Genomic DNA, 23,405 nt, shown 5'->3' with positions numbered 1-23,405 from the left:
GTGTAATTAATGGTGTTGTCGGTATTTATTTAATGGCTTTGCTTGGCGATCGCTTTTTGCAGGTGAATGTGGAGGGCTGTAATTAAAAGGGAGGTTGATGCCCTCATCCTATGAGAATGTTTTGCCTAATTAATATATTAATTAAAAATATATCATTAATTTGTTTTAATATACAGTGGGGAAAATACGTTTTTGATACACTTTTGATTTTCCAAGTTTTCCCACCTACAAAGAAGAGAGGTCTGTAATTTTTGTCATAGGTACACTTCAACTGTAACCGACAGGAAACCCCCCCCCCCCCAAAAAATAAATTCACTTTGTATGATTTTTAAATAATTAATTTGCATTTTATTGCATTAAATAAGTATTCAATAACCTACCAACCAGCAATAATTCTGGCTCTCAGAGACCTGTTATTTTTTCTTTAAGAAGCTCCTACTCTGCACTCATTACCTGTATTAATTGCACCTGTTGGAACTCATGACCTGTATAAAAGACACCTGTCCACACAATCAATCACACTCCAACCTCTCCACGATGGCTAAGACCAAAGAGCTGTCTGAGGACATCAGGGACAAAATTGTAGACCTGCACAATGCTGGGATGGGCTACAGGACAATAGGCAAGCAGCTTGGTGAGAAGGCAACAACTGTTGGCACAATTATAAGAAACACAAGTTGACTGTCAATCTTGCGTGATCTGGGGCTCCATGCAAGATATAGCCTCATGGGCTAAAGAGGATTCTGAGGAAGGTCAGGAATCAGCCCAGAACTATAGTGGAGGAACTGGTCAATGACCTGAGAACTGGGACGACAGTCTGAAAGGTTACCATTAGTAACACACTATGCCGTCCTGGATTAAAATCATGCAGGGCAAGAAAGGTCCCCCTGCTCACACTAGCACATGTCCTGGCTTGTTTGAACTTCGCCAATGACCATCTAGATGATGCAGAGGAGGAATGGGAGAAGCTCATGTGACCAGGTGAAACCAAAATAGTACTCTTTGGCATCAAATCCACTCGCTGTGTTTCTATGAAGAAGGATGAGTACAACCCCAAGAACACTGTCCCAATTGAGAAGCATGGGGTTGGAAACCTCATACTTTGGGGGTGGTTTTCTGCAAAGCGGACAGGACGACTGCACTGTATTAAAGGGAGGATGGATGGGGTCATGTATCTTAAGACTTTGGCCAACAACCTCCTTCCCTCAGTAAAAGTATTGAAGATGGGGGGCCTGGACCTCATGTAGAGAGGAAGCAGCGTGGGTGAGCTCCTGCCTGGATCCTGAAATATCCTGCACACCGGCCTTGCTGACAGGCACTACCGACCCTGGAGGGCTGCAACACTACTTATAACACCCGGGGAAGCGAGCACAGCCAGGATATGCCGACCCGCAGCAGCAATAAAAGGGACAGAGACGTGCAGGAGCGCGCCTCTGAAGAATCCAATATGGCGCCGCCGGCATCCACACCATCCCGAGCTGGAGCAGTGGGAGTAGCAAGCAGGTTGGAGCGGTTTGCCAGAGTGGCCCCTGGCACAGAGCCTACCTGCAACGAGGCACCCGATGGCAGCGCTGAACGGGCCCTGGAGCAGGGAGAAAACATACCCGACGGTGAGACTGTGAGTACCCTGGGCCCTGCATGTTCAGCAGCACAAGATATGCAGACACAGAGGCCTGCGCTGGCAGAGGGAGGAGGGGGAGATGTGGAGCAAACACCTGTTTTCACTGAGGCCATACTGAGAGACATTCTGGCAGCAATTAACTCTTGCAATACCACATTGGCCACTCTGATCAGCCAGATGGGAACTGTCACCTCAGATATGGCCTGTATTAAACGTGAGCTGCAAGGGGTGACTGTCAGAATGGGGGAGCTGGAGGAAAGAGTGAGTACAACAGAGGATAAATTACCACCAATGTCACGAGAGCTGGGAAAGGCCACGCAAAATATCTCCACACTGCTAAACAAGGTGGATGATTTAGAAAACCGCTCCCGCAGAAGTAATTTGAGACTGGTGGGGGTCCCAGAGAGGATGGAGGGCAATGACCCATTGAATTTCTTTGAAAAATGGCTTAAAGACACCATGGGAAAAGACATACTATCCTCTTTCTTCACCATTGAAAGGGCGCACAGGGTCCCTGCGCGTGCCCCACAGCCGGGAGCACCCCCACGTCCTATTCTGATTAAACTACTGCACTATAAAGATAGGGACACTATCCTGCGCAGAGCCAGAGATATCAAAGAACTTGCAATTGATGGGAGGAAGATATCAATATTTCCTGATTTTTCCATGGAAGTGCAACGTAAAAGAGCGCAATTTATTGAGATCAAAAAACGACTGCGCAACCTACAAGTGCCATACTCCATGATGTACCCTGCTAAGCTGCGGATTGCTGCGAACGGAGAGACTCATTTTTTTGATACGGCTGGGGCGGCATTGTCTTGGCTGGATATCAATGAGAGATCCCTGAGGAGGAAGAATACCTGAGATTTCCCTTTCTGCCGCCAGGCGTTGTTTTTGTTTGGGACGCTATGCTGGTGAGCTCATTACAGTTAAATTCATCTAGGATCCAGGACGGGAGACGGCCGGTTCATTGTGGACACACGCTGCACTAGCGAGTTGTGGACCCCCCTCCCTGCATGGACTTGGGGCTTATTTTTAGCCCTGATTCTCTCTATTTGGGAGAAATGTGTAAGATACACTTGATTTTGAGGGCAGGGGCACTGTGCACTGGTGTGCGGAGCCCTATCTCTCTCCTTGTTTTTCTTGTTTATTGTTGTATGATGCAATCTGTTTGGGAAGTGTGGTGTGCCTCAGTCGTGTCGCTCAACCTAATGTTTTTGAGAATCGGTGGAGAACGCCTCTCTCCTCCAGGTATGAAGTATCCGTCCGGATCATATCTTAGTCTACGCTTATGGCAACATCTTTAAATATTGTAGCGTGGAATGTTAGAGGGCTCGGAGATGCGAACAAAAGATGTGCTATATTTACTCACCTACAGAAACTTTTACCGGCTATTTTATGTCTCTCCGAGACCCACATGGTCAGGGATAATGTTCATTGGCTGAGGAAGGGATGGATCGCGCATGAATATCATTCCACATACTCGACCCATGCACGGGGTGTGAGTGTGTTGGTGCACAAATCCATCCCGTTCTCATGTACCAAATCAGTGATTGACCCGGGGGGCAGATTTGTATGTTTGCTTTGCACGCTGTATGGTATACAATTTATTCTGGTTGCGATATATATCCCTCCACCATATTCAGTCGAACCGGTAAAAAGGATATTGTCTATTTTAGATTCCCTTCCATCTGTGCCGACGCTTTTGATAGGGGATTTTAATAATTACTTACATCCCTATCTAGATAAGTTACACTTGGGAAACATATCGGAGAACGCCGCCCCGACTTCATTTGCTAGAATGCTAACAGAGCTGGGTTTTGTAGATCTTTGGCGTGCCCAACACCCCACAACCAAACAATTCTCCTGTTACTCTAGCTCCCACCACACCATGTCACGGATAGACCTGGCTATTGGAAACGCACTTATGGCCTCATATACACAAAAGGTGGCCTACCTACCTAGAAGTGTATCTGATCACTCACCATTACATGTTACGCTTGCATGGGGAAACCCCCTCACTCTGCCCAGGCCTATCTGGAAACTTAATCCCTTCTGGATCCAGCTTATTGGGGGATCTTTATATGATAACATTCTAGAATACTTCCATATTAATGAGTGCTCTGCACCGCCACACATAGTTTGGGACTCTATGAAAGCTGTGGTAAGGGGCGTATATATTAGAGAAATATGCATACGCAAAAATCAAACCAAATGTTACACCCAGAGTCTGATTCAGGAGGTATCTGATGCGGAGGCTGCGGTGGTGCTCAACCCGACAGTAGAAACTAAAAACACTCTAGAGAAGGCACAGATGTCACTCAAAGAAAATCTCATGTCGGTGGCAGAAAATAAACGCTATTTCCTTAAACAAAATTATTTTATGGCGGGGGCGGGCGTGGGGCACCTACTGGCCACAGTCATTAGAGCGCAGGAAGGATCTTCCTATATAAATAGGTTAAAGACGGAATCAGGTGACTTTGTAACAGCAAGCGAGGATATAATAAGAGAAATAAAGAGGTATTATATGCGGCTATACACATCAGACTGTGACCTCACGGAGACTGAGATTGAGCAGTATTTGATGCTCTCTCTCTTCCTACACTGAGTGATGTAAACAGGGAATTGCTGGATCAGGACATCTCATTGGAAGAACTGCAGGAAGCGCTTGGCAAGACACAAAATGAAAAAGCTCCGGGAACAGATGGCCTGCCTGGAGAGTTTTATAAAACGTATGCACCCTTACTGCTACCCAAACTACTTAAGGTATTTGAAGAGGCTGAAAGGCAGAAGGTCCTCCCGCCCACTATGAGGGAAGCCTTAATAGTCTTAATATTAAAACCCGGAAAAGATCCAGAGATCCCGGATTCGTATCGCCCAATCTCTCTCCTACAAACAGACATTAAATTGCTGGCCAAGGTGCTCGCCAATAGGATGTCCCGAGTCATCTCATCTATAGTGCAGAGTGATCAGACAGGATTCATTCCATGCAGAGCCACATCTATGAATCTCAGGAAATTATATTTGGGAATTCAACATAGTTCTGAGGTACCGGGGGGAAGGGCAATTTTGTCATTAGACGCCGCTAAGGCGTTCGATAGCCTTGAATGGGAATATATGTGGGCTGTACTTCGGAAAATGGGCTTTGGACATAGATTCATAAATTGGGTAAAACTGCTATATGACTCACCGGTGGCGAAGGTTAGGGTTAATGGCAGGGTCTCCGAGTCTTTTCCTCTTGGAAGAGGTACTAGACAGGGGTGCCCGCTTTCACCCTTGCTATTCGCGACTGCAGTGGAGCCGTTGGCAGTGGCAATACAGAAATCCAGGGAGGTAGAGGGATTTCGGTATGGAGCCGTGGAACAAAAGATATCATTATACACAGACTATCTACTCTTATATTTAGACAGGGTACGTTCCTTGATTTTGCCGGCAATGAATATCATTCGGGAATTTGGACAGAGGTCTGGTCTACGAATCAACTGGTCCAAGTCGGCTTTAATGCCGTTACAGCGATTCAGAGCAAAAGTGCATACCTGGTGCCGTTTGCCGCTATCAAATATCGGCAGATCCAATTTAATTAAAATGGTAATGATGCCACAATTACTATACCTTATACATAATTCTCCAGTGTCGATATGTAGGGAATTTTTTGTAAAAATTAATACAATATTCCGGGAACTTATTTGGAAGAAAAAGCAAGCTAGGATTCGACTGGAAGTGCTACAGCGGGGAAAGGAGGAGGGAGGACTGGCGGTACCAAACCCATATATATACTATATAGCCTCCCAGATGCAACATCTGAGGGGTTGGGGCAAAGAAGGAGGGTATGATACCAGTGGTGATATAGTGAGAGAGGGATCAGTATGGAAGTTCCCAGGTTGCCGGTTGGATGTGGGACAAAGACAGATAAATGGGGCACGATATCCCACGTTGGCTATGCTATTCCGGGTGTGGGACAGGGGTAAGTCTCTTTTGGGGATAAGCGGACCTACAAAGCTCTGGCCACTGTGGCAAAACCCCGACTTGCCAGAAATTAAAAAATTAGTAGGGTTCAGAGGATGGGAGGATAAAGGGATCCATTTAGTGTCACAAGTACTACAAAATAATACTCTTAAAAGCTTTGAATAACTGAGAACGGAGTTTCACCTTCCGCATGTCTTCTTTTATCAGTATTTGAAGCTGAGACACGCACTGGAAAGACAGGGGAGGACAAACCCGGTAACAGTGACACATAATCAAACATTACATAGGCTGCTTACATCTGAGTCCTCTAAGGGTCTTATTTCGGAACTATATAAAAAATTACTACCTGCCCATCTGGAAACACATCCATTGATTGTTAAAAGCAAATGGGAACGAGATGTCGGTCCCCTGACGGAAGGCCAGTGGTCTGATATATTGGAACAAGTTCCTAAACTGGCGGTATCGGAGTGCCAAAAGCTGTCTCAAATATATCTCATCCACAGGGTATATAAAACTCCCAGTTTACTATTTAAGATGGGACTCAGACCAAACACACAGTGTGTTAGGTGTGGACAGGATGATGCCCATTTGATGCATGTTATGTGGGAGTGTGGACACATTGGTGATTTCTGGAACCAAACCCTGGGACTTATAGATCAAATATATCATATCACAATACAACAGTCGCCCCGCCTGTGCCTGTTGAGTCTGTGGGAAGGAGAAGTGGATCCGGATTCTCCAACAGCCCTGGGAATAGCCCGTATCTTGTACCAAGCAAGAAAGCTACTTGCATATCACTGGTTAGACCCTCTACCACCAACATTACCAGAGCTCAAAAACAAATTAAATAACGTCATAAGATTGGAAAGGGGAGTTTATTTAAAGAGAAAAACACTGAAAAAGTTTTACAGCATTTGGCGGCCATGGATGGAGTTGCCGGGCCTACCCTCTAGTGCACTGGTTCGGGATGCAATGCTGGACCGGTTACTGTTGTGCCTGCAGTGATGGCATGTGTGAGGAAGGGAATTAAAACTAGTTTTTTCTGTGGCGAAGTGGACTTTGAATGAAGAGGTGAGAGAGGACTGTAACGGTTTCATGGATGACTGCACGGAGAGGGAGGGGCGGGAGAGTATAGCAATATGATGTGGAGCGACACGGCTGATGGAGGAGGTGTTTCTGTTAGTCTGAGGCATTATTGCATAATTTGTTTTGTTTATTTGTCGAGCCACGAGGTTTGAAGGCTCAAGCTATATAATATAATTATGATTTGAGAACTCTATTATTATATTTACATACATGCAGAGAAAGAACCTGATTTATAAATCACATGTGTTTATCTGTTTATTGTTATCAGTTATATGAAAAGTGAAATACTCTCTGTATTGATCCCTAATGATTTAATAAAAAAAGATCTGATTTAAAAAAAAAAAAAGTATTGAAGATGGGTCGTGACTGGGTCTTCCAGCAAGACAATGGCCCAAAACACACAGCCAGGGAAACTAAGGAGTGGCTCTGTAAGAAGCATCTCAAGGTCCTGGAGTGGCCTAGCCGGTCTCCAGACCTGAACCCAATAAACAATCTTTGGAAGGAGCTGAAACCCAATGTTGCCCAATAGCAGCCCCAAAACCTGAAAGATCTGGAGAAGATCTGTATGGAGGAGTCATCAAAATCCCTGCTGCAGTGTGTGCAAACCTGGTCAAGGACTACAGGAAACGTCTGATCTCTAATTGCAAACAAAGGTTTCTACCAAATATTAAGTTCTGTTTTTTTCTATTCTGTCAAATAATTATTTCATGCAATAAAATGCTAATTAATTATCTAAAAAACATACAATGGAATTGTACTCACTGTATGTACAATTGTTGGAAAAACAAATTACAACTTTTTTTAATTATATGGCTTTCGTTTCATAATATAATAATAATAATAGTTGTTATTATTATTAAAAAAAGAAATGTTTGGTCCTTTGAAGATCCTAAAACTAGGTAAATACAATTTCAGATGAACAGCACATGGCAGATTACACCATTGATTAAATGAAAAGAGGCAAAAATATCCATTTATTATGTGAAAAATGAAATATACTCTGCTTCCATAGGAATTAGGAGGCGAAGTAGCTGCTGATTGAATACCCTTAATTGTTTACTAGCAAGTGTGACCACTTCTATAAAAGCAGCAGTTTAGTGTGTATTAACACAATGCCGAAGAGGAGACATGAGCAATGGTCTTAGAGAAGCAGTTGTTGCTGCTGAATAGTCTGGGAGGGGTTACAATTAGTGATTGGTGGACCCAGACTGTGAAAGTCCGGATCCGCACTGTTTAAAACTTACCCGAGTGCCGGTCCCGGGATTCCGGGTTTTGATCCGGATCCAACAACTCTGGAAATTAAAAAAAAATATATAAATAAAGGAAAAATAAGAATGAAGCAAGCGCTTCATAATTATCGAGGCTCCGGCACGTCTGTACTCTGCTCCTGCAGCCACTCGTTCTCTTTTGGGACCATTTATTGCCACCGCACCAGGGCAATCAGGAAGAGCCAGGAAAAGTATTGAGATTGTTTCATCTAATGGATGCTGTTTTTTAGGCTGGGGATGGCCCAATAAGCGTGGGCCTCCCCAGCCTGAGAATACCAGCCCCCAGCTGTCAGGCTTTATAATGGCTGGGTATCAAAATTGATGAGGGGCGCCACATGCCGTTTTTTTTTTTTTTCTTTTTCAATTTATTTAAATAATTAAAAAAAGCCGCATGTAGTTCCTCTTATTTTGATATACAGCCAAGATAAACATATGGCTGGGGGCTGCAGCCTGTAGCCGTGGGCTTTGTGGAAAAAAAATCTAGGTTGTTAAAAATCTTCTCAGAAGTGAGTGTCTAAGCAAATTAATCCAAGGGTCGGACAGTGTAATGCTCTATTAAAGTGTAAAAAAAAAAAAAAAAGAGCTACAGCTCAGACTCTAAAGGCCTCAACATGCTAATTGGTCAGGTTTATGACGATCCAATTAGAAAAAAGCTGAATACGTATGGCTTGTTTGGATTGGTTGCCAGGAGAGCGCCTCTTCAGATTGTAGCATGGCTAAGGTTTGCCAAGTTGCATATGAACAACTAAGAACAGACCAAATTGTAGATGTTTGGTTATAATAGCGTATGAAAACCAACTCAGCACAAACACCTAATAAAACGTCAGTTTTGCAGGCACAGGACCTGGACACCTTACAATCATTAGGTAATCAATAAACTCCTCTTTACACCACGGTATTCTAGAGTCAGTTATCAGGCGGTCTGTCCAAAAATTAAATGGGTTTTTTGGCCTCAGGATACCAGTCCGCAGCTACAGTATGTGCTGCTGTGAGAAACCTCCAGTATTCCACCAGAAGCAGTGAGCACATGACCGCAAGTATGTGATTTGCATACATGTGATGTAAAATCTGATGACTGATCGTCTTTAGAGCGCTTGGGTTCATGCTTATTGACAATGTACATTTTTAAGATCTTATTTTTTTTAACTTCTATTTGTGTTTTCCTTTCGTCTTCTCTAGGTATTCTAATTTGATTCTAAATCTCTTCTCCCTGATGGTCGATGCCAACATACCTGACATTGCTCTAGAGCCAGACAAGACCGTAAAGAAGGTAAGGGCTGCAGATCAAGCAAAGGTGTTTACTGTTTTGTTTTTGCTCCTGTCCTGAATATATATATAATGACATATGAAAAAGTTTGGGCACCCCTAGTAATGTTAACCTTTTTTCTTTATAACCATTTTGTTTTTTGCAACAGCTATTTTAGTTTCATTTATCTAATAACTGATAGACTGAGTAATATTTCTGGATTGAAATGAGGTTTATTGTACTAACAGAAAATGTGCAATCTGCATTTAAACAAAATTTGACCGGTGCAAAAGTATGGGCACCCTTATCAATTTCTTGCTTTGAACACTCCTAACTACTTTTTACTGACTTACTAAAGCACTAAATTGGTTTTGTAACCTCATTGAGCTTTGAACTTCATAGGCAGGTGTATCCAATCATGAGAAAAGGTATTTAAGGTGGCCACTTGCAAGTTGTTCTCCTATTTGAATCTCCTATGAAGAGTGGCATCATGGGCTCCTCAAAACAACTCTCAAATGATCTGAAAACAAAGATTATTCAACATAGTTGTTCAGGGGAAGGATACAAAAAGTTGTCTCACAGATTTCATAGTATCATAGTATCATAGTTTTTAAGGTTGAAGGGAGACTCTAAGTCCATCTAGTTCAACCCGTAGCCTAACATGTTGATCCAGAGGAAGGCAAAAAAAACCCCAATGTGGCAAACAAGTTCCAATGGGGAAAAAATTTCCTTCCTGACTCCACATCCGGCAATCAGACTAGTTCCCTGGATCAATACCCTGTCATAAAATCTAATATACATAACTGGTAATATTACATTTTTCAAGAAAGGCATCCAGGCTCTGCTTAAATGTTAGTAGTGAATCACTCATTACAACATCATGCGGCAGAGAGTTCCATAGTCTCACTGCTCGTACAGTAAAGAATCCTCGTCTGTGATTATGATTAAACCTTCTTTCCTCAAGACGTAGCGGATGCCCCCGTGTTCCAGTCGCAGGCCTAGGTGTAAAAAGATCTTTGGAAAGGTCTCTGTACTGTCCCCTCATATATTTATACATTGTGATTAGATCCCCCCTAAGCCTTCGTTTTTCCAAACTAAATAACCCCAAGTTTAATAACCTGTCTTGGTATTGCAGTCCACCCATTCCTCTAATAATCTTGGTCGCTCTTCTCTGCACCCTCTCCAGTTCAGCTATGTCCTTCTTATAGATCGGTGACCAGAATTGTACACAGTATTCTAAGTGCGGTCGCACTAGTGACTTGTACAGAGGTAGAACTATATTTTTTTCATGAACACTTATACCTCTTTTAATACATCCCATTATTTTATTAGCCCTGGCAGCAGCTGCCTGACACTGTCCACTAAAGTGAAGTTTACCATCCACCCATACACCCAAGTCTTTTTCTGTGTCTGTTTTACCCAGTGTTCTACAATTAAGTACATAATCATAAATGTTATTTCCTCTATCCAAGTGCATGACCTTACATTTATCTACATTAAACTTCAATTGCCACTTCTCAGCCCAATCCTCCAATTTACATAAATCTCCCTGTAATATAAAATTATCCTCCTCTGTATTGATTACCCTGCAGAGTTTAGTATCATCTGCAAATATTGAAATTCTACTCCGCATGCCCCCAACAAGGTCATTTATAAATATGTTGAAAAGAAGCGGGCCCAATACTGACCCCTGTGGTTCCCCACTATGAACTGAGACCCAGTCCGAGTACGTACCATTAATAACCACCCTTTGTTTCCTATCACTGAGCCAGTTTTTAACCCAGTTACACATATTTTCCCCTATCCCCATTATTCTCATTTTATGTACCAACCTTTTGTGTGGCACCGTATCAAAAGCTTTTCAAAAGTCCATATACACAACATCCACTGCATTTCCCTGGTCCAGTCTTGAACTTACCTCTTCATAGAAGCTGATCAAATTAGTTTGACAGGATTGATCCCTCATAAACCCATGTTGATACTCTGTCATAAGGTTATTTTTCTTGAGATACTCCAGTATAGCATCTCTCAAGAAACCCTCAAGGATTTTACCAACCGTAGAGGTTAAACTTACCGGCCTATAATTTCCCGGCTCAGTTTTTGTCCCCTTTTTGAATATTGGCACCACATTTGCTATGCGCCAGTCCTGCGGTACCGACCCTGTTATTAAGGAATCTGAGAAGATTAAAAATAATGGTCTATCTATCACAGAACTCAATTCCTGTAGTACTCTGGGGTGTATGCCATCCGGGCCCGGAGATTTGTCAACCTTAGTGATTTCGAGGCGGCGGCGTACTTCCTGCTGGGTTAAGCAGGTAATATTCAAGGGTGAATTTATGGTATCACTGGTCATGTCATCTGCCATGGCATTTTCTTGTATAAAAACCGTAGAAAAAAAGTCATTCAGCAGGTTGGCTTTACCCTCATCCCCTTCCAGATTTAAACTGTCTGTTTCCACTGTGAGGAACATAGTAAGGAAATGGAAGAACACAGGTACAGTTCTTGTTAAGCCTAGAAGTGGCAGGCCACTTGAACCCAATCGAGATGGTTTGGGGTGAGCTGGACCGCATAGTGAAGGGAAAAGGGCCAACTAGTGCTAAGCATCTCTGGGAACTCCTTCAAGACTGTTGGAAAACCATTTCCGGTGACTACCTCTTGAAGCTCATCAAGAGAATGCCAAGAGTGTGCGAAGCAGTAATCAAAGCAAAAGGGGGCTACTCTGAAGAACCTAGAATAAAAGACATATTTTCAGTTTTTTCACACTTTTTTGTTAAGTATTTAATTCCACATGTGTTAACTCATTTTTTTGATGCCTTCAATGTGAATCTACAATTTTTAGAGTCATGAAAATAAAGAAAACTCTTTGAATAGGAAGGTGTGTCCAAACTTTTGGTATACAAATTATATACACACATGTATATATGTATATATGTATATATGTATGTGTATATATATATATATATGTATATATATATATATATATATATAAAATGTATATATGTATATATATGTGTATATATATATGTGTATGTATGTATATATATATATATATATATATATATAATACAGTATATATAATTTCTTTCTTCGGCGCTCCATTGGGAGACCCAGACGATTGGGTGTATAGCACTGCCTCCGGAGGCCACACAAAGCAATTACACTAAAAAGTGTAAGGCCCCTCCCCTTCTGGCTATACACCCCCAGTGGGATCACTGGCTCACCAGTTTTCTGCTTTGTGCGAAGGAGGTCAGACATCCATGCATAGCTCCACTGTTTAGTCAGCAGTAGCTGCTGACTATATCGGATGGAAGAAAAGAGGGCCCATATGGGGCCCCCAGCATGCTCCCTTCTTACCCCACTTGTGGTTTGTAAGGTTGAGGTACCCATTGCGGGTACGGAGGCTGGAGCCCACATGCTGTTTTCCTTCCCCATCCCCCTGAGGGGCTCTGAGGAAGTGGGATCTTACCGGCCACCAAGCCCTGAGGCCGGGCTCCATCCACAGACCCATAGAACCTGCTGGATGTGGAGCGGGAGTGCCGATCAGGGACAAGGCCCTGCAACTTTCAGGTACTCTGTGTCCCCGTATGGCAGGCCACGCACACCCCAGGCTTGCTGGGTGTGCTAGTGCGCCGGGGACTGTAGCGCTGTGCGCTGGGCTTATAGTCCCCGCAGATTACTGGGGGACTTTATGTGTGTGGATCGCCGCGCCGACCGCCCCTGGAGCGGCGGCGCAGCTGCGACTTGTAGTGCGCCGGGGACGCGCCGACCGCGCTTTTACGGCGGCGGCGCTTCTAACTTTAGTCCCCGGTTTTCTGCGGCCTAGCTCCGCTTCGTTAACGCCCCCCACCCTGTCAATCAGGGTAGGGGAGAGACGTTGTTCAATCGGCAGCGCCGAGGGCTGGAGCACGATTTACATGCTCCAGCCCTCTCACTGAGCACAGTAGGACACAGGCTTCGCGCTTTTTCTCTGTGCACGCCCTAGGCCCGCCCCCAGGCTTGCAGCTCCCCAGGACGCCGGCAGCCATTATACACATGCAGTCTGGCTGGAGAACGGACGCAGGCTCTGGGGGACCCAGGCTAGGGGTTTCTGGCGACCACACACCCGCGTTAAGCGGGCGGTAAGCAGCACATACGTGCGGCCCCATTAGTGCCACAGTGTTATATTTTTCGCTGTACCAGATATATTTATATACTGCACTGTAAGGTCGCTTCTTGGCTGTACACCCTATATTGCTTTGAGGAGACAACAGCATGTCATCCGCAAAACGCAAGGGTGCCAAGGCACGGGCTGTATACACGGCTTGTACAGCATGTGGGGCTAATCTACCAGCAGGCTCCAACGACTCTCATTGTGTGCAATGTTCAGTCCCAGTGGCACTTCGTCAGCCAGAGCCTATTGTGGTGGTAGCCCAGGCAGAGACGCCTGTGAACCCTGCCCCGGTGACGGGGACAGAATTTGCAGTCTTTGCTGATAAAATGTCTGTGACTATGACAAAAATCCTGGAGACCTTGCAGTCCAGGCCAGTTGCTCAGACCATAGACACTGCTGTGTCTATGTTCCCCGGTCCCCCTCAGTTGGAACTAATCCGTACTTCAAGGGGGTCCCAGGCATCACAGGCTGAGGGCTCTGACTCCGATGACAGTCCCAGTCCGCCTAAGCGAGCTCGCTGGGAGAGACCCTCCACGTCATCACGCGGATCAGGGTCTCAGCGAGAAGGGTCCCTATATGATGGTTCAGAGGTGGGTGATCAGGAGTCTTGTCCTGACGCCGCACTCAATTTGGATACGCCAGATGGTGACGCCATGGTAAATGACCTTATAGCGGCCATCAATAGGCTGTTGGATATTTCTCCCCCAGCCCCTTCTGCAGAGGAGGCAGCTGCACAGCAGGAGAAATTCCATTTCCTGTATCCCAAGCGTAAATTGAGTACTTTTCTGGACCACTCTGACTTCAGAGAATCCATCCAGAAACACAATACTTATCCGGACAAGCGTTTTTCTAAACGCCTTAAGGATACACGTTATCCTTTTCCCCCTGACGTGGTCAAACGCTGGACCCAGTGTCCAAAAGTGGACCCTCCAATATCCAGGCTTGCAGCTAGATCCATAGTTGCAGTGGAGGATGGGGCTTCACTTAAAGATGCCAATGACAGACAGATGGACCTTTGGTTGAAATCTGTCTATGAAGCTATCGGCGCGTCGTTTGCTCCAGCATTCGCGGCCGTGTGGGCGCTCCAAGCTATTTCAGCTGGTCTGGCACAGGTGGACTCTCTCATACGTCCAGCAGTGCCACAAGTGGCGTCCCTAACTACGCAAATGTCTGCGTTTGCGACCTACGCTATCAATGCGGTACTGGACTCTACGAGCCGTACCTCAATGGCATCCGCCAACTCTGTAGTTTTGCGCAGGGCCTTGTGGTTAAAGGAATGGAAAGCAGATTCTGCTTCTAAAAAATGTTTAACCAGCTTGCCATTATCTGGAGACAGACTGTTTGGTGAGCAATTGGCGGAAATCATTAAACAGTCCAAAGGTAAGGACTCCTCCTTACCCCAGCCCAGATCAAGCAAACCTCCACAGAGGAAGTGGCAGTCAAAGTTTCGGTCCTTTCGAGGCTCGGGCAAGCCCCAATTCTCCTCGTCCAAAGGGACTCAGAAAGAACAAAGGAGCTCTGATTCCTGGCGGGCTCACTCACGCCCCAAGAAAGCAACCGGAGGTACCGCTTCCAAGGCGGCTGCCTCATGACTTTCGGCCGCCTCCCTCCGCATCCTCGGTCGGTGGCAGGCTCTCCCGCTTTTGCGACATTTGGCTGCCACAGGTCAAAGACCGGTGGGTAACAGACATTTTGTCTCACGGGTACAGGATAGAGTTCAGTTCTCGGCCTCCGCCTCGGTTCTTCAGAACTTCCCCACATCCCGACCGAGCAGATGCCCTTCTGCAGGCGGTGACTTCTCTAAGAGCAGATGGAGTGGTGGTCCCTGTTCCTCTTCAGGAACAAGGTCAAGGTTTTTACTCCAATCTCTTTGTGGTGCCAAAAAAGGACGGCTCATTCCGTCCTGTTCTGGACCTAAAACTGCTCAACAAGCATGTGAACGCCAGGCGGTTCCGGATGGAATCCCTCCGCTCAGTCATTGCCTCAATGTCTCAAGGAGATTTCCTAGCATCAATAGACATCAAGGATGCTTATCTCCACGTGCCGATTGCTACAGAGCACCAACGCTTTCTACGTTTCGTGATAGGAGACGACCATCTTCAGTTCGTAGCTCTGCCATTTGGTCTCGCGACAGCCCCACGGGTGTTCACCAAGATCATGGCGGCAGTGGTAGCAGTCTTGCACTCTCAGGGACACTCTGTGATCCCTTACTTGGACGATCTACTGGTCAAGGCACCCTCTCAAGAGGCATGCCAACTCAGCTTGACTGTTGCACTGGAGACTCTCCAGACGTTCGGGTGGATCATCAACTTCTCAAAGTCAAATCTGTCACCGACCCAGTCACTAACGTATCTTGGCATGGAGTTTCATACTCTCTCAGCGATAGTGAAGCTTCCGCTGGACAAGCAGCGGTCTCTACAGACTGGGGTGCAGGCTCTCCTTCAAGATCAGTCGCACTCCTTAAGACGCCTCATGCACTTCCTCGGGAAGATGGTGGCGGCAATGGAGGCGGTTCCGTTTGCGCAGTTTCATCTGCGCCCACTTCAATTGGACATTCTCCGCCAATGGGACGGGAAGTCAAAATCCCTGGACAGGAAAGTCTCCCTTTCCCAGACGGCCAAGGACTCTCTGCAGTGGTGGCTTCTTCCCACCTCATTATCACAGGGAAGATCCTTCCTACCACCGTCTTGGGCGGTGGTCATGACAGACGCGAGTCTGTCAGGGTGGGGAGCAGTTTTTCTCCACCACAGGGCACAGGGTACGTGGACTCAGCAGGAGTCCACCCTTCAGATCAATGTTCTGGAAATCAGAGCAGTGTATCTTGCCCTACTAGCCTTCCAGCAGTGGCTGGAAGGAAGGCAGATCCGAATTCAGTCGGACAACTCCACAGCGGTGGCATACATCAACCACCAAGGGGGGACACGCAGTCGGCAAGCCTTCCAGGAAGTCCGGCGGATTCTGATGTGGGTGGAAGCCACGGCCTCCACCATATCCGCAGTTCACATCCCCGGCGTAGAAAACTGGGAAGCAGACTTCCTCAGTCGCCAGGGCATGGACGCAGGGGAATGGTCCCTTCACCCAGACGCGTTTCAGGAAATCTGTCGCCGATGGGGAAGGCCGGACGTCGACCTCATGGCGTCCCGGCACAACAACAAGGTCCCAACCTTCATGGCACGGTCTCGCGATCAAAGAGCGCTGGCGGCAGACGCCCTAGTGCAAGATTGGTCGCAGTTCCGGCTCCCTTATGTGTTTCCACCTCTGGCACTCTTGCCCAGAGTGCTACGCAAGATCAGATCCGATTGCAGCCGCGTCATACTCGTCGCTCCAGACTGGCCGAGGAGGGCGTGGTATCCGGATCTGTGGCAGCTCACGGTCGGCCAACCGTGGGCACTACCAGACCGACCAGACTTACTGTCCCAAGGGCCGTTTTTCCATCGGAATTCTGCGGCCCTGAACCTGACTGTGTGGCCATTGAGTCCTGGATCCTAGCGTCTTCAGGATTATCCCAAGGGGTCGTTGCCACCATGAGACAGGCTAGGAAGCCCACGTCCGCTAAGATCTACCACAGAACGTGGAGGATATTCTTATCCTGGTGCTCTGCTCAGGGAGTGTCTCCCTGGCCATTTGCATTGTCTACCTTTCTTTCTTTCCTGCAATCTGGGTTAGAAAAAGGTTTGTCGCTCGGCTCCCTTAAAGGTCAGGTCTCGGCGCTATCTGTCTTTTTTCAGAGGCGTTTGGCACGCCTTCCTAAGGTGCGCACGTTCCTACAGGGGGTTTGCCATATCGTACCCCCGTACAAGCGGCCGTTAGATCCATGGGATCTGAACAGGGTACTAGTTGCTATCCAGAAGCCGCCCTTCGAGCCTCTGAGGGAGGTTTCACTTTCTAGACTATCACAGAAAGTGTTTTTTCTGGTAGCGATCACATCTCTTCGGAGAGTGTCTGAGCTGGCAGCGCTATCATGCAAGGCTCCCTTCCTGGTCTTCCACCAGGACAAGGTAGTGCTGCGCCCCATTCAGGAGTTTCTCCCGAAGGTGGTATCCTCTTTTCTTCAGCGCTCTATTGGGAGACCCAGACGATTGGGGTATAGCTACTGCCCTCCGGAGGCCACACAAAGCACTACACCAAAAGTGCAAGGCCCCTCCCCTTCTGGCTATACCCCCCCGTGGTATCACGGGTACTCCAGTTTTAGCTTTGTGTGCGAAGGAGGTCAGACATTCCATGCATAGCTCCACAGATTTTAGTCAGCAGTAGCTGCTGACTATTTCGGATGAAAGAAAAGAGGGCCCATATAGGGCCCCCAGCATGCTCCCTTCTCACCCCTGGATGGTGTTGTAAGGTTGAGGTACCTATTGCTGGTACAGGGCTGGAGCCTCACATGCTGTTTTCCTTCCACATCCCCTTGGGGGCTCTGTGGAAGTGGGATCCTGCCGGCCTCAAAGCTCTGACGCCGGGCTCCATCCACAGACCCATAGCACCTGGTGGATGCCGAGCAGGAGTACCATCAGGGACCGGGCCCTGCATCATACAGGTACTCTGTGTCCCCGGCAGGCACAGACGCACTCCGGGCTGGCTGGGCGTTGTAGTGCGCCGGGGACCGTACACTGAGCTGGTGTTCCTACAGTTATCTGGGGGACTTTGTGTTCTGGGAACGCAGCGCCGACCCTCACTGGACCGGCGGCGCTGCTGTGACTTGTGGTGCGCCGGGGATACGCCGACCGCGCTTTTACGGCGGGGGCGTTTATAACTCTAGTCCCCGGCTTTTGGGCCTAGGACGCCGGCAGCTCCGATCGTTCCCGCCCCCACCCTGTCAATCAGGGTAGGGGAGAGACGCTGTTTCACGGCAGCGACGAGGGCTGGAGCCTGATTTACATGCTCCAGCCCTCTCACTAGGCACAGAGGGAAGCAGGCTTCCCGCTCTTGGTCAGGAACGCCCAGGGCCCGCCCCCCTTCCTCTCTCAGGACGCCGGCAGCCATTGCATGCATGTCTGGCTGGAGGAAGGACGCAAGGCTCTGGGAGACCTAGACTGAGGGGCTTTGGGAGACCACACACCCGCTCTTAAGCGGGCGGTAAGCGGCTTTTCAGCTGGCCCCTCTAGTGCCTTACTGTGTATTAGTGTACTGTGTCACTGGACATAGATATTTATTGATTTCTTGCACTGTGAGGTCGCTTCCTGGCTGTATACCCCAGATCGCTCTGAGGAGGCAGCAACATGTCATCCACAAGACGCAAGGCTGCCAAGGCTAGGGCTGTGTGCACTGCGTGTGCTGCATGTGGGGCTGCTCTACCAGCAGGCTCCAATGACCCCCATTGTGTGCAATGCTCAGATCCGGTGCTGCTTCGCCAGCCGGAGTCCGGAGAGGTAGTGACCCAGGCTGAGACGCTTGTAAGTCCTGCCCCGGTGTCAGGGACAGACTTTGCAGTTTTTGCGGATAATATGTCTGTGGCTATGGCAAAAATCCTGGAAACTTTGCAATCCATGCCTGGGGCTCAGTCTATGGACACGGCGAGGTCTATGTCCTCTAATCCTCCGCAGTTGGATTTAATCCAGACTGCAAGGGGGTCCCCGGCTTCTCAGGATGAGTATAATGACTCAGATGATTGCCCCAGCCACCCCAAGTGGGCTCGCTGGGAAAGACCCTCAACGTCATCACACTGCTCAGGGTCTCAGCGCAATCAGTCTCCATGTGATGTGTCTGAAGAGAGTGATCAGGAGTCTAATCCTGGAACCCCTCTCAATCTGGATACCCCGGATGGGGACGCCATGGTAAACGATCTTATCTCAGCCATCAATAGGCTGTTAGATATTTCTCCCCCAGCCCCTTCAGCAGAAGAGGCAGCGGCAGAGCAGGAGAAGTTTCGTTTCCTCTATCCCAAGCGTAAATTAAGTGCTCTGTTGGATCACTCTGACTTCAGAGAATCAATCCAGAAACACGACGCTCATCCAGAAAAGCGTTTCTCTAAACGTTCTAAGGATACACGTTATCCTTTCCCACCTGATGTGGTCAAGCGCTGGACCCAGTGTCCAAAGGTGGACCCCCCGATTTCCAAGCTTGCAGCTAGATCCATAGTTGCAGTGGAGGATGGCGCTTCACTTAAGGATGCCAATGACAGACAGATGGACCTTTGGTTAAAATCTGTCTATGAAGCTATCGGCGCGTCGTTTGCTCCAGCATTCGCAGCCGTATGGGCACTCCAAGCTATTTCAGCTGGTTTAGCAAAAGTGGATGCTATCATACATCCAGCGGTGCCGCAAGTGGCGCACCTTACCTCGCAGATGTCTGCGTTTGCCTCTTACGCTATCAATGCGGTCCTAGAATCTACCAGCCGCACCTCAATGGCGTCTGCCAATTCGGTAGTTTTGCGCAGGGCATTGTGGTTAAAGGACTGGAAAGCAGATGCTGGTTCCAAAAAATGTTTAACCAGCTTGCCTTTATCTAGAGATAGACTGTTTGGCGAGCCATTGGCTGACATCATTAAACAGTCCAAGGGTAAAGACTCCTCTTTACCCCAGCCCAGATCAAGCAATCCTCAGCAGAGAAAGTGGCAGCAGAAGTTTCAGTCCTTTCGAGGTTCGGGCAAAACACAATTCTCCTCGTCCAAAGGGACTCAGAGGACGCAAAGAAACTCAGATTCCTGGCGGGCTCACTCACGCCCCAAGAAAGCAAATGGAGGAACTGCTTCCAAAGCGGCTACCTCATGACTTCCAGCCCCCCCCCTCCGCATCTCCGGTCGGGGGCAGGCTCTCCCGCTTTTACGACACTTGGATGTCACAGGTCAAAGACCGGTGGGTGACAGACATTTTGTCTCGCGGGTACAGAATCGAGTTCAGTTCTCGTCCTCCAGCTCGGTTCTTCAGAACCTCCCCACATCCAGACCGTGTAGATGTCCTGCGGCAGGCGGTGGACTCCCTAAGAGCGGAAGGAGTAGTGGTTCCTGTACCGTCTCAGGAACAAGGGAGAGGGTTTTACTCCAATCTCTTTGTGGTGCCAAAAAAGGACGGCTCGTTCCGTCCTGTTCTGGACCTAAAACTGCTCAACAAACATGTGCACGCCAGACGGTTCCGGATGGAAACCCTCCGGTCTGTCATTGCCTCAATGTCTCAAGGAGACTTCCTTGCCTCAATAGACATCAAAGATGCTTATCTCCACGTGCCAATTGCTACAGAACATCAACGTTTTCTACGTTTTGTGATAGGAGACGACCATCTTCAGTTCGTAGCTCTGCCATTCGGTCTGGCGACAGCCCCCCGGGTCTTCACCAAGGTCATGGCGGCGGTGGTAGCAGTCTTGCACTCTCAGGGACACTCGGTGATCCCTTACCTAGACGATCTACTTGTCAAGGCACCCTCTCAAGAGGCATGCCAACTCAGTCTACATGCTACGCTGGAGACTCTCCAGACTTTTGGATAGATCATCAACTTTCCAAAGTCAAATCTGTCACCGACACAGTCACTAACGTATCTTGGCATGGAGTTCCATACTCGAGCAGCGAGAGTGAAGCTTCCGCTAAACAAGCAGCGGTCCTTACAGACAGGGGTGCAATCTCTCCTTCAGGGCCAGTCGCACCCCTTGCGGCGCCTCATGCACTTCCTAGGGAAGATGGTGGCAGCCATGGAAGCAGTTCCCTTTGCGCAGTTTCATCTGCGTCCACTTCAATGGGACATTCTCCGCCAATGGGACGGGAAGACAACTTCCCTAGACAGGAAAGTCTCTCTTTCCCAGACGGCCAAGGACTCTCTACAATGGTGGCTCCTTCCCACCTCATTGTCTCAGGGAAGATCCTTCCTGCCCCCATCCTGGGCAGTGGTCACGACAGATGCGAGTCTGTCGGGGTGGGGAGCAGTGTTTCTACACCACAGGGCTCAGGGGACGTGGACTCCGCAAGAGTCCACCCTTCAGATCAATGTTCTGGAAATCAGGGCAGTGTATCTTGCCCTACTAGCCTTTCAACAGTGGCTGGAAGGAAAGCAGATCCGAATCCAGTCGGACAACTCCACAGCGGTGGCATACATCAACCACCAAGGAGGGACGCGCAGCCGGCAAGCCTTTCAGGAAGTCCGGCGCATTCTGAATTGGGTGGAGGACACAGCATCCACCATCTCCGCGGTTCACATCCCAGGCGTAGAAAACTGGGAAGCAGACTTCCTCAGTCGCCAGGGTATGGACGCAGGGGAATGGTCCCTTCACCCGGACGTGTTTCAAGAAATCTGTCGCCGCTGGGGGGTGCCGGACGTCGACCTAATGGCGTCTCGGCACAACAACAAGGTCCCAGCATTCATGGCGCGGTCGCGCGATCAAAGAGCTCTGGCGGCAGACGCCTTGGTGCAAGATTGGTCGCAGTTCCGCCTCCCATATGTATTCCCGCCTCTGGCACTCTTGCCCAGAGTATTACGCAAGATCAGATCCGATTGCAGCCGCATCATACTCGTCGCCCCAGACTGGCCGAGGAGATCGTGGTATCCGGATCTGTGGCATCTCACGGTCGGCCGACCGTGGTCACTTCCAGACCGTCCAGACCTGCTGTCTCAAGGGCCGTTTTTCCATCAGAATTCTGCGGCCCTGAACCTGACTGTGTGGCCATTGAGTCCTGGATCCTATCGTCAACAGGATCTACCACAGAACGTGGAAGATTTTCTTAACCTGGTGCTCTGCTCAGGGAGTGTCTCCCTGGCCATTTGCATTGCCCACTTTTCTGTCTTTCCTGCAATCAGGGTTGGAAAAGGGCTTGTCGCTCAGCTCCCTTAAAGGGCAAGTCTCGGCACTATCCGTGTTTTTTCAGAAACGTCTAGCACGTCTTCCTAAGGTGCGCACGATCCTGCAGGGGGTCTGTCATATTGTGCCCCCGTACAAGCGGCCGTTGGATCCATGGGATCTGAACAGAGTACTAGTTGCTCTCCAGAAGCCGCCTTTCGAGCCTCTCAAAGAAGTTTCTTTTTCTCGCCTGTCACAGAAAGTGGCGTTTCTTGTTGCGATCACATCGCTTCGGCGAGTGTCTGAGCTGGCAGCTCTGTCATCCAAGGCTCCCTTCTTGGTGTTCCACCAGGACAAAGTAGTGCTGCGCCCCATTCCGGAGTTTCTCCCTAAGGTCGTATCCTCGTTTCATCTTAATCAGGATATATCCTTGCCTTCCTTTTATCCTCATCCGGTTCACCGGTATGAAAAGGACTTGCGTTTGCTAGATCTGGTGAGAGCTCTCAGGATCTACATTTCCCGCACGGCGCCCATGCGCCGTTCCGATGCACTTTTTGTCCTTGTCGCTGGTCCGCGCAAGGGGTTGCAGGCTTCTAAAGCTACCTTGGCTCGATGGATCAAAGAACCAATTATAGAGGCCTACCGTTCTGCTGGGCTTCCGGTTCCTTCAGGGCTAAAAGCCCACTCAACCAGAGCCGTGGGTGCGTCCTGGGCATTACGGCACCAGGCTTCGGCTCAACAGGTGTGTCAGGCAGCTACCTGGTCGAGTCTGCACACTTTCACCAAGCATTATCAGGTGCATACCTATGCTTCGGCGGATGCCAGCTTAGGTAGAAGAGTCCTGCAGGCGGCAGTGACATCCCCGTAGGGGAGGGCTGTTTTGCAGCTCTAACATGAGGTATTTCGTTACCCACCCAGGGACAGCTTTTGGACGTCCCAATCGTCTGGGTCTCCCAATAGAGCGCTGAAGAAGAAGGGAATTTTGTTACTTACCGTAAATTCCTTTTCTTCTAGCTCTTATTGGGAGACCCAGCACCCGCCCTGTTGTCCTTCGGGATTGTTTTTGCTGTTTGCGGGTACACATGTTGTTCATGTTGAACGGTTTTTCAGTTCTCCGATGTTAATCGGAGTTAATTTGTTTAAACCAGTTGTTGGCTTCCTCCTTCTTGCTTTGGCACTAAAACTGGAGTACCCGTGATACCACGGGGGGGTATAGCCAGAAGGGGAGGGGCCTTGCACTTTTGGTGTAGTGCTTTGTGTGGCCTCCGGAGGGCAGTAGCTATACCCCAATCGTCTGGGTCTCCCAATAAGAGCTAGAAGAAAAGGAATTTACGGTAAGTAACAAAATTCCCTTCTTCATCTTAATCAGGATAT

The 23,405-nt window shown here is 48.2% G+C and overlaps 1 protein-coding gene across 2 annotated transcripts in view; it reads left to right on the top strand.

Annotated features, from left to right (window-relative positions):
* The window catches only part of PIK3C3 (phosphatidylinositol 3-kinase catalytic subunit type 3), a 323,893-nt gene that overhangs the window by 249,283 nt on the left and 51,205 nt on the right, over positions 1–23,405 (top strand). For both annotated transcript variants that reach the window (XM_075327579.1, XM_075327571.1), the window contains one exon: positions 9,121–9,211. In XM_075327579.1, coding sequence (XP_075183694.1) covers positions 9,121–9,211 — 91 coding nt within the window. The remainder of the gene's footprint in view (positions 1–9,120; positions 9,212–23,405) is intronic.

Source organism: Anomaloglossus baeobatrachus, chromosome 1 (assembly GCF_048569485.1).
Source record: "Anomaloglossus baeobatrachus isolate aAnoBae1 chromosome 1, aAnoBae1.hap1, whole genome shotgun sequence".
Lineage (NCBI taxonomy): Eukaryota > Metazoa > Chordata > Amphibia > Anura > Aromobatidae > Anomaloglossus > Anomaloglossus baeobatrachus.
Note: the sequence above shows the minus strand (reverse complement) of the source record. Positions and strands in the feature narration are given on the sequence as shown.